General features: G+C 47.8%; 5 protein-coding genes across 5 annotated transcripts; 4 read left to right on the top strand and 1 right to left on the bottom strand.

Moving 5' to 3' along the window:
• Positions 1–219: 219 nt before the first annotated feature.
• Positions 220–1,596, top strand: K444DRAFT_630178 (uncharacterized protein; the record flags this gene model as incomplete). The annotated part of the gene is made up of 2 exons (XM_024883164.1): positions 220–222; positions 295–1,596. The coding sequence occupies 2 exons, from the start codon at positions 220–222 to the stop codon at positions 1,594–1,596; spliced, it is 1,305 nt and encodes a 434-aa protein (XP_024736290.1).
• Positions 1,597–5,815: 4,219 nt separating this feature from the next.
• On the top strand, positions 5,816–7,399 carry K444DRAFT_653008 (FAD/NAD(P)-binding domain-containing protein; the record flags this gene model as incomplete). The annotated part of the gene is made up of 3 exons (XM_024885848.1): positions 5,816–6,688; positions 6,753–6,867; positions 6,962–7,399. 3 exons carry the CDS (start codon positions 5,816–5,818, stop codon positions 7,318–7,320), a joined length of 1,347 nt encoding a protein of 448 aa, XP_024736289.1. The 3' UTR covers positions 7,321–7,399.
• Positions 7,400–8,353: 954 nt separating this feature from the next.
• K444DRAFT_643457 (MFS general substrate transporter) lies at positions 8,354–10,109 on the top strand (the record flags this gene model as incomplete). Its single annotated transcript, XM_024884861.1, has 6 exons — positions 8,354–8,750; positions 8,810–8,905; positions 8,952–9,052; positions 9,100–9,158; positions 9,209–9,421; positions 9,470–10,109. The coding sequence occupies 6 exons, from the start codon at positions 8,354–8,356 to the stop codon at positions 10,107–10,109; spliced, it is 1,506 nt and encodes a 501-aa protein (XP_024736288.1).
• A 299-nt stretch (positions 10,110–10,408) lies between these two features.
• On the bottom strand, positions 10,409–14,235 carry K444DRAFT_613356 (actin-like ATPase domain-containing protein). Its single transcript, XM_024880331.1, has one exon. The coding sequence runs from the start codon at positions 14,023–14,025 to the stop codon at positions 10,897–10,899; it is 3,129 nt and encodes a 1,042-aa protein (XP_024736287.1). The 5' UTR covers positions 14,026–14,235; the 3' UTR covers positions 10,409–10,896.
• A 163-nt stretch (positions 14,236–14,398) lies between these two features.
• K444DRAFT_663813 (uncharacterized protein) lies at positions 14,399–15,829 on the top strand. The gene is made up of 2 exons (XM_024886884.1): positions 14,399–14,991; positions 15,043–15,829. The coding sequence occupies exons 1-2, from the start codon at positions 14,791–14,793 to the stop codon at positions 15,634–15,636; spliced, it is 795 nt and encodes a 264-aa protein (XP_024736286.1). The 5' UTR covers positions 14,399–14,790; the 3' UTR covers positions 15,637–15,829.
• Positions 15,830–16,019: the final 190 nt, after the last annotated feature.

The following is a 16,019-nucleotide window of genomic DNA, read 5'->3' as shown; positions in this document are numbered from 1 at the left end:
AACCTGCACTGCCCGGCTGACGACGCCCTTTTCTTGGCCGTACGTTTTCTGTAATCCATTTCAGCGTTGGCTGCACCGTCTTGTCCTCCAGATATCCTCTACTCACGGGCTTCGTATACCTTCATATATCGATGTACCGCATTTGAGCTGGCTCTCTCCCTTTGAGGCTCTTTTGTATGCATCTTACACACAAGTTTAAACTTACAGTGTCTGAAAGCTATGGTATGTACCACATTCCAAGATTCATTGAGAAAGACAATATCGATATTTTTATTTGTCTCTAAAAGCAGCCAGTTCACAGCGTATGTCGAAAAGGCCGGCAGTGCCATCCTTCGACGCGCTGTCGATTTCTCGTTCCAACCGCGAAACAACATCGATTTCTCGGAATGGATCGCTCTCCTAACCCTTTGTCTCGCTCCTCTGGTCATGCACATCGTCGCCGGTGTACCTACCCCGACCTATTTTGAGCATAAGCGGCCCCAGTGGCACGATCAAATTACCCATTATAATCCGACTTCGATCATCTGGCGATACTTCGTCATTACTGACAGACGTGTTCGTGCAAAATCGTGGAATGCCGAGGATATGGCTGCAAGCAATGCCCTCTTCTGGACAGCAAAAGGCTGGGACGGATCGGAGTCTATAATGCGCAGCAGTCGAGTCTTTTTGACAAGAATACCAAGTCGCGCACGGATCAGTTTCTTTTCTGCGACTTCAGCAAAGACGCTCACGATAACCTTGCAGGGTGTACAAGCTATCTATTGCTTATTGGTCAAACCCTTGAATTGGGGCGTTGAAATGGCAATCGATTCTATATTTTTCCCCTTGGCCTTACTCGGGCTTTTGAGATTGCCAGCCGCAATATGGTTGACTGAAGACTACTCTTACGCTGACTACAACACTGACGTGAAGATCCCGCAAGTCCCAGCATCAAATCGAGATTCCAATGTTCGGCGATCTCAGGACCGTCCATTCACACAACCGAAAACGCTTAGGACCATGGGCCTGCTGGATGCGTCACCCTCCTTATTGGTTAAGAGCGAATACGCTGCACAAAACTGGCGCGGCATCCTCGTCCGCGTTCTGTTCCTACTCCCACTCGCTGGCTTCGCTCTAATAAGCCTTTGCTTCACGTCCCTTCGGAGCGGTGTAATCTTCACAGTTACAGCTTTATGCCTCAATCTATTCTACACCGTCTTTCTCTGCGCGTCTGCCACTATTCTCAGCGCGTATATCATCCTCGGGCGCTCCACAACGACGATAATCCCATGTATCACGTCTTGTTGGTATAAAGTCTACACCGCCTTTCTAGGATTACTGGCATTCCTTCTCATACTAGCTGCAGCCCTGGAAACCAAAAAAACGCCCTGCGGCAAACATACTACCCTTGGAAAGAACAGTTTTGTTGAAGTTTGTGGCGAGAAGTTTTTCAATGCCAGCACGACAGAGGGGCTTTTTGGTGTGGCAGAATGGGTGACGGTACCAATGCAGGTGGCGAAGACCCGGATGGAACTGCATAAGTTCGATGGCTGGTGCAGTGGTAAGCTTGATAGCGCTGTTTTCTTCTCCGCGAACCTCACGGCAAGCACGCCTTAAGCTTGGGAAGGGGAAATAAGGGGTTATGGCAGGAATACCAGTCCCACTCTTATGAACTCGTATCCATAAAACACTAATTATCGCCGTGCACAAGCACTATTCAAGTAGGCTGATATCCTACGCCTTGTCATTCTCGCCGGTTCGATAACCCCTATCTCGTCCGTGCCAGCTGGCTGTTGAACCAATACCCGTTCGTACCTTCCACAGGTTACTACTGGTGGAAGGTACGAAGAGGTACCGACAGTTCGGTTCAAACTGTTCTGCTACATCAGGGGTAGGTGGGATCAGAAGGGTCACCAGGGTGTCAGCAGGGTTTGCGACCACAAAAAAGCGGGTTTGTCCCGCCAGACCGAAATTCTAATCGAATAATGTTCCCGCTATTCCATTCATGAAATTTCATGCATACTGTTTGACGTTTCTGTTTTCTTGCACTCTCACAATACGCGCCGAGTAGATGGTTTTGGAAATGGCTAAAACCCAACAGTTGGTGGCCGGGCCGCCTTGTCTCGTCCCTTTGAACCGCCCCGAAAAGCGTTTCAAAGTCTGCAGATTATTGGTTATAACGGGGAAGATTTCCAAGATTGCTTCCTAATGATTTATTTCACGGTTGCTTCAGCTATCTTCTCTTGCTGAAGGCAACGAAATTCATACTAGCTATCCACCATTTCCCCTCTCCGGACCTGTCAATTGTGCCATGGCGCCGATACAATGGGATGCATATCGAAGTCTCAACATCACCAGTCGAGACAGCAGTAGCATGACCTGTGTTGGAAACAACATATATGGAAAGCGATGTCGGTGGGACATTCCAAACAAGAAATTCTCTCAAATATGCTCCATACTGGACGAATTCGAGACCAAAGCACCTGCAAAGGCGGTAAAGTCACTAGAACGTCTCGCTCAATTGAGTCTTTGTGAAAAATACCATCAGGGTCAAGCCTTCGAGAAGATTGACGAATGGGAGGTAGCTATTCGGGATGCAGCACAATTCTATGAGAGTGGTAGAGGTCTGAAGGACAAGAATCGAGAACTGAAAGAAATGTTGAAAGAGGAAAGATCACAGAGAGAGGAGTTGGAGCGAAAATTCGAAGCAGAGATTTCACGAAGAAAGGAGGAGCTGAAATCGATAGGCTCAATGAGTCTGGAGGTATCCTCATTGAGAGCGAAACTCAAACAAGCAAAGGCAGAAGAAAGGGACAGCAAGGAAGTCGCCCAGAAAATGTCAAACTCCTATGATAAATGCGTAGCTGAAACGGAGGAGCGCATTTCGAAACTTCAAGCTGGGTGGAAGGATGAACGTCTGAATATGAAAACAACGCTGCAGAAGGAAGCGCAGACAAATCGCTCCATACGCTCAGAACTGAAAAAGTTGAAGGAGACCGAGATGACCCTTGCCAATCAGGCTTCTGAGTTGACCTTACGACTCGAGACCGAACTTCATGCAAAAGTCACACTGGAGTCAGAACTGATTCTAATCAAAAGTGAACGAGACTCGGCTTTGTCAGAGAAGGACGATTTCAAGTCTCAGCTCCAAATTGCGGCAGAGAACATCGACCGATTTGGGCTCAGCTTGGAGGAAGCCGAAGCAGCCAGAGATACATTGTCTGAGGAGGCAAAACGCCTTCATGCGCGGTTGAGTATCGAAGACCAGAATATCAAGGCTATTGGCGACGCGAAGGCTCAGCTCGAGGAGAAGTACGCAGGGCTTTTCCAAGAGGTGGGGACACTCAATGCTCAACTATCATCCGAACGGCGCAACGGCGCAGAACTACGCCAATCTTTGCAGACGGCAACGGACGATCTCTCGCGTACCCAGACACAACTCAGAACGGTCAAAGAGGACTTTTCCCACAACAAGGATGAACTGGAAAAGCTTCAGGTTGAATCCTCTGAGGCTCGAGATGACTTTGAAGAAGAGCGACGGAAATTGAGCATGCATCAAGCGGCATCCCTTGCTCGTATGGACGAATTAATACAGGAAATGGCATACACCAAGCTCCATCCGTTCAGGACGTTTTTCTTGAACGTGTTCGAGGTCGTTATTAGTTGGTCGAAGTCAGTGTTTGCGTGCTTTGGAAGATGGAGGAAACGGAAAGCGCTCGATCCCCCAACCATGGAAGAGAGCACGACGTCTGCTTGACGCTGCAATTCAAAGCGTTCTTCATAGAATTACATTCGTGATTAAGAGTTGGCCTTGGTGGTCGCTGAAGGGGACCGTCTCGTTAGAGGAAAGGAGTGGTTTTGGCGTGAGGTCAACCCATGTAATTATTTTTGTTAAAATGATGATGCACATCCTCTTGGCTTCAGGTTTTTACGCGTCCCCAATGAAACGATTCCCCTCGTAACTCGCTTTCTTCTGCGAGTCTAAAAGCTCCAGGACGCAGTCGCTAGCAGTTATCCAAACCCCACTAGCTCAATTTCAAGACCACATTGCACTTTGTGGCCGTAGTATGCGGTATTGTGAATGAGACGCAGAAGATAGATCCACTTTAAATTATACATACATGTTGAATCGATTTATGTTACATTTGACAAGGTCGTAAGGGCATGGCCGCGGTATTTCTTTACCCGGAATAAGGGAAATGTAAAACCACCCCCCTCCCCCACCCCCCCTAAATAAATGTAATAGTGGGTCCCCGTAAAACTAGCCTGGCACGGTCCAGTTGTCATACAAGAAAAAAACCCCGTGCCCTTTGACCCACTGTTACATTTAATTAGGGGGGAGAATATCATTCCGTGTCTCATCTTCAGCCCTCATCTTCTTTCCGTCAGCTTTACGCACACAGTTAATGATCTGCGACAAGTGCTACCTATCAGTTGCATGGAAAGAGCCGTACCAACCGTGGAACCCGGAATTAGCTGTTCTAGTTTTCAGAACAATGCTACGGAAACAAATGCTATGTGAAAAAGTATTGGCTCAAAATGAGATCTACCGAAATAAGCACTATAACGAATTATTATTCATGTCCCTTTGGAAGGAGAACCCGCGGACTCTAAGTTTACGGAAAGGTCCGAAGTGCCTAATCCGCACGGAACCACCGAGTACGGATACCGAATCGGAAGAAGAAGACATGGAAAATGATCAAGAACGAGGCGAAAATGACGGGCAAACTGTGGCAAACTCTGTGGAGGACTTGACAGATCCATTCATTGACGAAGAATGACCGCATTAGCGGGTTAAATCATCCCTAAAAAGAACCTATATCCCTTACAAAAAATGAATATCCTCGATGGTCAATACTGCACCTCCCTTTCCTAGCAGTACAAGGGTAGGCCTGCCTGTATAGTCCGAAACAACTTGACGTAGGGTGGCTGGTAAGTTGGGTTCGCTTCCCGATATATTGCTCCTGGTGGCGTAGACCCCTTCGACTAGTGGCCCTTTAACCGGGCGCTAGATACCAAAAATCAACGATAATGCAGTTAATGATCTGCGACAAGGAGGAGCAAAAGGGGCGGATACCAACGCCAAAGCTTTCCTTTTTTGCGTGCATGGTGGACCAAATGGGACTGGTTTGATCTACTTGTCTCTTTTCGGTCCCAATACGTGGGAGGTGTTTCTTCAAAGCCACATCATTTAACTCATCCTTATCGTCCGTATTCTTCTTCAATCTGAGTTCCTTCAACTTCACCAAGCTCCCCTTCCTAGGACCTCAGGAGGCATTAATCCTTTAACATTGAGGTCGGTACGCCTTCCCATCCCGCATCGGCTGCCCCAAAGAACGCATCTTCTTCTCGACGATGGAAGTTAGGTTAGACAAGAAGTCCACCGCAACGCAACCCAGGGTATAATACGGCCGCCACACTTGCTCTCGGTCATGATGACCAGGCAGGAGCAATTCGCCAACCCATTTCTCAGATCAAAGGTGAAGAGCACGATCGTAGGTCGTGGTGTTGATGAAGAAAAGAATGAACGTTGAGATAAATAGGCCGGGCGAGAAATCCCCTGACCTGCTTGCAAGGGTCTCGGCCTGAAGCTAACCACTGGGGGGAACCCTGCAAACGACAACCTCAAGCTCACTTCAATATTATCTCAATATTGCAAGAAGGCGACGATTATCAATTCCATCACCTCGACCCATTCAGAGTCTGTCACCTTCTATCCCTCATCTGCGGTGTGTACAAGTACTCCAAAGTCTTTACCCATCCTTCCATCTCAAAACTTCAAATTCTCCCTCTTGCAGATTTCACCGCAACCCCCTCTCACGCAACTATTAAAACTATGGACTCCCCATTATCCCCACCACCACTCAGCATCGCCATCATCGGCGCCGGAATCGCCGGAGTAACACTAGCCATCGCCCTCTCAGAACACAATCCCAACCTCTCTCTCACCATCTACGAATCCCGCCGCGAATTCAGTGCGGTCTCAGCCGGCGTAGGCTTCGGCCCCAATGCCCTCAAAGCCATGGCCTTGATATCCCCCAAGCTGATCGCGGCGTACGACCAAGTGAAGACGCCAAATCTCTGGCCAGAGAAGGATCATCTGTGGTATGAGTTCCGGTGGGCTGATACGGGAAAGCTGGTGCTGCAGGTGGAGAGTGAGAAGGGGTTTGCCCATTGTAATGCGAGTAGAGTGCATTTATTGGCGAGCTTGGCGGCTATAGTCTCTGGGACGGTGAAGGTTGAGTTTGGGAAGAGGCTCATTGATGTGCAAGACTCCGAAGACGCCGGGTTTGGTAATGGAGGAACGGGGAAAACTAGAATCCGGTTTGAGGATGGCACAGATGCGTTTGCGGATGCGGTTGTGGGGTGTGATGGGATACGGAGCGCGTGTAGACAGATTCTTCTGGGTGAGGATGAGAAGAGCGCGCATGCTGTGTATAGTGGCAAGTATGCGTATAGGAAAATGGTACAGATGAAGAAGGCAATTGAAGCTGTTGGGCCTGATGTCGAGAATCGTCAGATTTATTTAGGGAAGGGAAGGCATGTGCTAACATTTGCAATTCGCGGTGGACAAATGCTCAACATCGTCGCTTTCAAAGATAGTGGAGGAGCGCCATGGACGCAGAGACAATGGGTTGTTACAAGTTCGCGAGAGGCTTTACTAAAGGATTTCGCAGGCTGTGGTGATAGGGCTTCCAAGATATTAGAGGTATGAACTCTTGTCTCCCTCTTCACTTCCATTTCTATCTCCCTTTCATTGTCTATTCTTCCAGCTTATCGACGAACCCGAAAAATGGGCATTGTTCAACCACCTTCCGGCACCCACCTATGCTAAAGGTAACCTTTGCATTCTTGGAGATGCAGCACACGCCACTACTCCCCACCTTGGTAAGTCAAGAAAGGTCATTGACTCCATCCAATTTCAGACATCTACACCCAAGATGCTCGAACAATTCATCGCGACACTAATGAAAGATCCCAGGCTCCGGCGCAGGTTGTGCAATCGAAGATGTGCACCTCCTCTCCGGCCTTCTAACACCCTCCTTAATCAAATCCGCCTCAGACATAAAATGTGCATTCCTTGCCTACGACGCTCTCCGTCGACCCAGGTCGCAGGACTTGGTGAGGAAATCACGAGCACAGGGACATATATTACAACTTGAGAGCGAGTTGCCAGATCTTGCGAATGGGAATAGGGAGGCATGGCAGGAGTATTTGGAAAGGGAGATGGATGTTAATCCGCGTTGGGTATGGAATGTGGATTTAGAGGGTATGTTGGTGCAAGCGAGAGAGTTATTTGAGAGTATTCGGCAGGGTGAGAAATGTGCTGTGGACGCTTAGACCTGAAAAGGGAAAGGTTGGCTGTGTTAGGTGAGAGTCAACGATCGAATTGTATTTCATGAAGTAGACTGTTACTGGGAAAAAATTTGATTATGCTTTTACACATGTCTTCTATTACTATAAGAATGGTCTCATCTCGTTCATAACCACAACTCCACATCGTTTAAACCCATTATCAACCAAATCCAGTGTGTCAAAGGATTACTCAAGCTATTTAAGTTATTCATGAATATTCATGAGTAAATTAAATAGAATATAAGTAACGTAGTAGCTTAAATAGCTTGAGTAAAGTTGAAAAGCTATTTATGAATAATCACGTGAAAGTCACGAAAGTCACATGACTTGAATAAATCGACTTATATTTAATCTTTAAAAATAACTAAGGTAATTATTAAGCAATCCTATATAAGGCTACTTAAATATTAATTTTCTATAATAAAATACTAATTATTCTCCTCGAAATAATTACTAGTAATTTAATAAGATAATAGAAGGGTAAAAACGCGAAAAAGCGTGTTATTTTAGTATTGCGAAGTCTACTACTTTATTAAGCTAAGCTTAAGGAGCCCCTGCTAGCGCTATACTAATACCTACTCACTATATATCAATATTCCTTCGCCCCAGTGTAATAGCGGCAATGTCCCACGCTAGCCTCTCCTCTTTTGCATCCTTCATCACGGGTTAATTGCTGCAGCTTGCAGTAGGGACCTTGTTCTTGCAGTAGTGCTGTGTTACGGCTGACATTTTCCCTTCAAAATGCTTCATGTTTATTCGCCAGCTTCGTCCTTGAGAGACAATCAAAGCTATTCTGCCGGTGGTGTCACCTGCTCGATTTGGCGTGCTTCTTAATGTCGCTTATAGCAGGAAAGCTTTTTCTTGCAGTATTAGCTACGGGCCGCTAACCACCCCAGTCAATGCTGGATAAAGACCAGACCACGTTTTCTTCACATTCATCCCGTCACTTCTTCCTCCCACTTTCTCCCTCATCTATCTAATTCAACGCTTTGAGGAGTTGAATTGGGACCCCACGGAAATGGACGACACGAATACCAAGGTGCCAAACAGCCCTCAGGCGAGTGAGGAATTCGAGGAGAAAGGCAACCAAGCAAATACCTCTGCCACGGAGGATCAAGATGAACGCTTCAATGTAGATGAGGCTATGGATAAGACAATCAATTGGAAGTGCGACTTCAAGCTACTCCCACCACTCATTTGCCTGTTCATGATCACTTTCATTGATCGTACCAACATCGCCAACGCGAAGATCGAGGGTATGACAGTTGATTTAAGAATGAAGGGCAATGATTACAACACCTCTCTTTGGATCTTGAACATCCCTTACATCTGTCTCGCTGTCCCCAGCAATATGCTCATGAAGAAGGGCTTTGTCAAGCCATCAGTGTATTTGTCTGGTATTATGTTCTGCTGGGGTAAGAGACATCCCAACTACTTGCCTATTTGCCTAATTCTTGACTAAAAGAATTCACAGCACTATGCACGATTGGATTGGGCTGTACAAAGACTTTCAAAGGTATTCTTGCATGCCGATTCTTGATGGGAGTTTTCGAATCTGGCTTTGCCCCTGGTGAGTTCTATAGTCGAACTGATATTTGCACCTACTGACTTTGAAGGTTGCGCGTATCTTATCAGTCGTTACTACAAACGCCGAGACTTCTCTATCAGATATGCAGTGTTCTTTAGTGCTGCTGTCCTAGCTGGGGCGTTCGGTGGCGTATGTAGTATCTTGCGTTTTGATCCTTAAATCGCTGATGGTTCTAGTTCCTGGCTTATGCAATTGAGCTTATGGATAAAGTTGGCGGCTATGCTGGCTGGAGATGGTAAGATGAGCAGGCCGATTTTATGCTGAACAAAGGTGACTAGTCTTCAGGATCTTCATTATCGAAGGTTGCATCACCATCCTAGGCGTAGGTATCGCTCTCCTTTGTATCCCAAGCTATCCCGAGGACTCCACCTTCTTGAAACCAGAGGAGAAGCAATACCTCTTAGCAATGCTTAAGAAAGACGCCGGAAAATCCCGTCCAAACCACTACAGCTCCCTCGTAATCAAAGAATGTCTCCTGGATCCCAAGATCTTGCTTGGGTACAATTCCCCCTTCCCTCTCTGGAATAGTTACTAAGAGTTCTCAAGAACACTCGCCTACTTCGGTGCCGACAATGCCGCCTCCTCTATCGTCTCCTTCCAACCCACCATTCTCAAGTCCCTCGGCTACTCCAATGCGCAAGCCCAAGTCCACACCATCCCCGTGTACATAGTAGCCTTCTGCGTTCTCTTGATCTGCGCCTACCTCTCCGGAAGGCTAGGTCGCAGATACATCTTCCTAATCTTCGGCGCTGCCATCGGCATCGTCGGCTGGTCCATCGAACTCGCACAAGTAAAAGCCGTCTCAGCCCGCTACTTCGGCATGTTCGCCATCACCGCTTCCGCATACATCCAGATGCCCATCCTAGTCGTCTGGCTCTCCAACAACATGGGCGGTAATGCCAAAGCTGCGTTCGCTACTGGCTTCATGATTGGCTTTGGGAATTGTGGGAATCTGGTTTCGAGTAATGTGTTTATCACGGACGAAACACCGCGGTTCAAGACCGGGTTTGGCACCGGTCTGGGGTTGAATATTTTGGGGGTGGTGGCGAGTACTACTTTGGAGTTGTATTGCTGGATGGCGAATCGGAGAAGGGATGCTGGGAAGGATAATGCGAAGTTGGATAATAGTTCGGAGGTTTTGCGGGATTTGGGAGATCTTCACCCGGATTTTAGATACATACTATGAGAGCTGGAACCCTTGATAGGACATAGGCTCACGCCCTTTGTGAGTGATATCTTTCTCCTATTTCGTTCTATGTATTTCAGCTACTTATTGGATAGTGTCGCATTTATAACATTCGAAAGCTCTTTCACTATATATACACGGGGCTAGATGTCTTCTCTCATACACATTTATTTCTGAACCACCCCTTCATAGTTATACTTTAATGATATCCCTCAAAGTAGAAACTTCTTTGCTGCGCTGACACTGCTGCCATTTGTAGGCGTGAACCCAAGGTCCAGCATTCGAAGGAATTACTAGAATCCTCGGAGCAGGTCTTGACTGGTCGCTTTCGGCCCTGGACAACGAAGCTGGACGCTAGAAAGCAGCAAGGTCAGCGAGTCTCGCGTCAAGGCAGCTGTTGATCTGGGATTACATACAGCAGGAGACGCCACGTTTGCTTAAGCAACGAGATTTGCTCGGATTCGGCGGGGTTGAGCCTCGAGTTCCGTTGTGTCGGTCGATGAAGTAGACGAAATAGCCCGACTTCGAGTTCACATGCAATGGTAAATTCCCAGTTGTTCTCTCTCGAGTTCACCTTCCGACTCTATCCCGATTCACCTTTCAATTCAACTTAGGCTGCACAGGCGTAAAGCCAACCTTTCCACAAAGCAACTGGCCGTTCAGAGGGGAAGACTCGAAGTAGGATATACACTTGGTACACCAGCATTCTCGTGCAATTCACATAATTCAAAAGATGGTGAAAATATAATGCAAACGCTAAATACTCCAAATCTATACTACCTACCACCTACAGCTCATCGTGCTTCCCCACCTTCTCTTCATCCTTCTTGACCTCATCCGTCGTCGGTAATTCATCGTCCGGAACGACCTGCTCCCCAGCATAATACCTCTCATTCTGCGCTTTGGGATCAGCAGCCGCGTTCTCAGCCTTCGACTTCTCAATCCACGCCATGATCTCCTCCTCCGTTGGCATCTCACCATCCTCGCCAATCTTGAAGCTGGGCATCCCATCTTCGGTGAAACCCAAAGTCTTCTCCGCCTTCTCTGCTGACCCCGTCTTGGAGCCTTTAGCCTTTTTCGTGGAAGTCTTCTTCGCCTTCTTCTTCAGCTTTGGGGTAGGACGTTTGGACTTGTAGGGTTGTTTCATAGACTTCATTATCAGGTTGACGTGCATATCCGTCAGTTCTTTAGATTTTGCGGTCAGGTCTTTGGTGAGGAGGACGGGGTCTGCGGTCTCGGAGAGCTCCTCTTGCTCGGCAAGCTTTTCTGCTAACCATTTGGAGATGGTGTCGTATTGTGCTTGGGGTTTGACAAGGTCTTCTTTGGTGTAGACGGGTGGGTCCATGGTCTCTTCTTCGATCGGAGCAGAGGTAGTCTCTGTTGCTTCTTCGTCTTCTAGGCCTTCAAATTCGTTAGAGGTCGGGGCGGCGGTTGTGGTTGCTGATGCAGCTGCTGATTTAGATGAACTGAATGATGCGTGGGCTTTTGTATCGTTATGGATTTGTTCAGTAATGCCGGCGATGACTTGTTTGGTCTGGCTCAAAGCGTCTTGGAGAGCCTTGATTTTTTCTGGCCGCGTTGCAGCTTCATCCATGCGGAATTCGATTGGTGTGACGCTGTCCTTCATCTCTTTCAGCTTGGCCTTCAATTCCTCTCGGCTGGCGTCAGCACCACCTGAGTAGATCCAGTCACTCGCTGCTTTGGATTTGGACTCGAGACTAGCACGCTCCTCTTCGGTCGATGCTCCAATGAATTCGGGCTTGTCGAGAAGATCTCGAACTTTGTAGGTGAAACCTTCCAACTGGTTGAGTGATTCTTCTCTCAACCGCTTCGAACGATCGGCATCATCGAAGGACTGTAAACGGTCTTTCATGCGTTTGATCTCTGCGGTGGGTATTTGTGGAAGACCCTTCATTTCAGTCGTATATTTCAAGGGAATGACTTCGAGTCGCTTGGTTTGCTTCGGCTTCGTATCTTTGGCATCCTTCGACTCTTTTGCTGATGCAGAGGACGTTGATGGGGTTGAGGTTGAGGACGAGGATGAAGAGGTGCTAGTTTCAGTTGTGCTCGTGCTTTCAGATACCGTTTCTGTCTCCCCGGCATCCTCGGCGAGTGGTACCTGATCCTTCTTTCCAAATCCAAAAAGGCCTTTGACACTATCGACCATGCTCTCCTTTTCCTCCGACACATCAACCTCGCAATCCACGATGAACTTGATAATTTCAACTTCACCATTGACAGGAGAAAGACGAGTGGTTAGTCTGACATTTATGTCTCCATCAGTACAGCCGAAATTGTCCTTAAGGCGGGAAACAGATTCAGTCAGATTTTGGGATGTGAGTGTCAGCAGCTCCTTCTCCGCTGATCCAGGTGAGACATTCTCAGATGAAGGAATGTGCTGGTAGAAATCAATTGTGAATTCCTTCTGGTTCTTGAAGGCATACTGCTTCTCGGCTCCCAAGAACGAGGTTGATTGCCAAAGTCTCTGGTGTTGCGGCTTCTCGTGGATGTTGGTCCACTTAATGCCAGCTGCGTATGCAGCACCTTCGAATGCTCTGATCTCCTTGACACGGAAAGACGGACTAAGGCCCGCACCTCTGAATCCAGCTCCAAACACAGCAGCCTCGTCAGAATTGACATTGGATCGAATCTTGTCTGACGCTCCGACAATCTTCTCAAGAGCCTTCTGTACAAAGGGGGTTCGAATGGCGCCTCCATGGAGAATGACGGAATCGAGATCCTTGACATCCATATTGGCCATGTCGAGAGCCTTCTGAACTGCAACGCCAATACGGGCCGCATAAGCCTCCGTCATCTTCTCGAAGTCCGCCCGACTGATCTTGTACTTGAAGTCGATATCCTCGTACAGACCCTCGAAGCTGGCTTGTGTATTGGCATTGGCGCTGAGAACTTGCCTCAATTTTTCTGCTTCTTTTAGAAGCTTTGCTGCAGCCCGTCCATGGCCTTGGACAGCCTCAATGGTTGGTGATAAGCTCTTAGCTTTCGGTGATGCAACAAATTGGGTAATCATGTCATCCATAATAACCGCATTGAGAGCATCTCCACCAAGCGTTCTGTCCCAACCGCTGCCTAGAACTTGAACCTCCTGAATTGTCTTGTTGAATTTCCCGACATCCTTCACTGTCCGTCCTTGAAATTTCAATATCGTGGCCTTTGTCGAGCCAGCACCCATGTCAAACACCATATGATATTCCGGCTTTCCACCCTCATTGATGCTCGGAAAAGTTCGAGAAGTAGCGTAGTTCAGCCCGACAGCCAATCCGTCACTGACCAACTCCAACAGTCTCAGTCCTGCTAACTTCGCAGCCAATTCTACAGCCCTCTTCTCCTGTGCCGTATAGAATGGTGGGATTGTAACGACCAGGTCCTTGATCACACTATCTTTCCCTGCCATTGCCTCTGCGTTCTTCTGGATACTTTGTAGCTCCATTGCGAGTATTTCCTCCACCATCCATGCTTCCTCGTCCGCTGGGAATGCACCGCTTCGGAAAGCCGCAGTCGCCCTTGTTTTCTCAGCCTCTAGTTTCAAAGCGGGGTGCCGCGAGGCATATTCTTTCACGACCGAGTTGTCTACCCCAAGTCCAAGCACTCTCTTCAGGTTTGGGTATACATCGCCCGGGAATCGAGCTGACAAGGCAAGAGCGTCGGAGCCATAAACTCGTTCTGGGAAATCTCCACTCTTGATGTTCTTCGAAGGCTTGAAAGCTACGGCGGACATCTCTTTCCGCCGTGAGTCTTTTGTTAGGACAATTTCGAGAGGGATTCCTGGCTTGACGAGAGCTGCTTTGATGTATTCGGTCCCGAGGTCAACCCCTATTACTGCAGACGCAGCCAGTGCGGTGGAGCTGAAGAGAAAGAAGAGGCATACGAATGCCAGCACTGGAGAGCGTAGCATTTTGTTGGAGTGCCGCAAATTGGGGGCCATGCTGGGTGGTTGTGGGAGGGACGACTGCTGAATGAGTGAAGCAATCCGAGACGAAGAGGGGAAGGAAAGAGGATTTATATGAGGCCTAAGTGGACGACATAAATGTGGCCACAAGTCCTGAGTAGCAGCTTGCAAAGTAGTGGTGAATTGACAAAGAGATGGAGCTATCCTTGTCGCAACCAGAAAGGACACTTTTCCAATGAACTGGCCTTGGACGGAACAATTTTGCGGCCGCATTTGAATGAGTGCCTTGGGGTCAAGGCAACAAGATGACGTAAGACTTTAGTCATGTCGCCTCCCTGAAAAAGCCTTCCTGACTCGACCATCTCCAAACGATCAACGTCGAAAATCGCAGATCCGACCTGTCATCTGCCAACTCGCCAACGCATGTAATCAGCATGAAAGGCAAGCTGTTGCAAAGTCTGCTGTGACTCCTTCTTTGCTACACACAATTAACAGTTCGAAGAGCAACTAACGCCAACGATTGGAAGCGCACTGCAGAACAGAAATTTCGTCAGTTCGAGGATCTTCATGCAGTCACCGCCGTGGTAGAACATTCCCGTATTGGGCTTTTCACGACAGAAAGATAGTCACTTTGAGACTTATTTCTAGGAATTGGCAACTACAAATGAAGACTTCGGAACGACGACTCAAGTCGTTCTTCAGAGAATTAGAATCATCTTCGAACAAGAGAATACCTCAATTGAGCGGATAAGATAATATACAACTTGCACAATGGGAACTCCATTTATTGCCTTCATAGGTCCCACGAACCTAGATGGATACGATCGCGAACTCCCTCCTTCCAAACAGCCTGGCAATATCCCAAAGACTTTCCTGGACGCCATGGAGATCAGGGAGGAAGTATTCGTACGAGAACAAGGTGTACCATTGGACAACGAGTTCGATGCAGATGATGCTAGAGCTTGCCACTGGGTATGTTGCGACTGTCTCTCGGCACTGTATTAGGAGCTAATACTGCTCCAGGTTGTCTATGCCTCGATCAATACCAAAACGGCATCCGAACGGCAAGACGCAGATGGAAACATTGTCAGCGCAAAACAGAGCATAACTACCTCCAAACCGATCGGTACAATTCGACTCGTCCCATTTCCCCACCCACCACATCCCGAGCCCGGCTCCTCGTATGCAGCAGACGCGCTGGAAACCAGCTCCATACCCTCTACCGAACCCCTCCCATATATCGTCGACCGTCCCACCACTTACCACGACGGCAGCGAACCATACATAAAACTCGGACGTATCGCTGTAGTCAAAGAATTCCGTGGTTCCGGGATCTCCAAACTGCTAGCCAGCGCAGCAATGAGCTGGGCACAACAAAACCCAACATATTTCAACCCTTCAATCAGGAATATGGGAATGGAGAAGATGGGAGCATTATTGTTGGACGAGATACCTGTGTGGAAGGGTTTGATATGTGTCCATGCTCAGGAACAGGTTGCGAAAGCGTGGGCGAAATGGGGGTTTAAAGTTGATGAGGGGATGGGTACGTGGATCGAGGAGGGGATCAACCATGTTGGGATGTTTCAGAGGCTTAATCTTGTGAAGCCAGAGGGTTGACTTGGGATGACCTACGTGGAATTCTAAGCGTACCATTGCATTCTGGCTTTGCAGAACGGTTGATCACCGCACGGAAGTTATGAATTATTGGCTTTGGCAGGATGGTGTCTCAAAATCAACGTGAGACTGAGCTTTTCCATAGAGTATGGTGTTTTATGAAGTCAAATGACAATGCTATTTGACAAAGTTCAGGAACCTCCCAAGTGCGGTCACTGGCGTTCTCTTGCTTGTGAACTTGCTTTTGGAACATCTCCTACTCTTTTTATTTTTTTTTTCTTCATTTTTTTTCTTCAGTTTTATGTGTCACGCTTTTGCATTCTTCGGAAGCAACCAAAGGGATCTGCACAAGTACTGTTGAGGGTATCCCATTCAGAGGGCAGGGA

This window comes from Hyaloscypha bicolor, assembly GCF_002865645.1.
Source record: "Hyaloscypha bicolor E unplaced genomic scaffold K444scaffold_86, whole genome shotgun sequence".
NCBI classification, from domain to species: Eukaryota; Fungi; Ascomycota; class Leotiomycetes; order Helotiales; family Hyaloscyphaceae; genus Hyaloscypha; species Hyaloscypha bicolor.
The sequence above is the reverse complement of the archived record's forward strand: the minus strand, read 5'-3'. Positions and strand labels throughout refer to the sequence as shown.

What these genes read in the sequence shown, in the direction of transcription:
- K444DRAFT_613356 (XM_024880331.1), bottom strand. Translation starts at nt 14,025, where the DNA reads ATGCTACGCTCTCCAGTGCTGGCATTCGTATGCCTCTTCTTTCTCTTC.
- K444DRAFT_663813 (XM_024886884.1), top strand. Translation starts at nt 14,791, where the DNA reads ATGGGAACTCCATTTATTGCCTTCATAGGTCCCACGAACCTAGATGGA. An exon ending in ATGCTAGAGCTTGCCACTGG is followed by an intron (nt 14,992 to 15,042) that starts GTATGTTGCGAC and finishes ATACTGCTCCAG; the next exon opens with GTTGTCTATGCCTCGATCAA.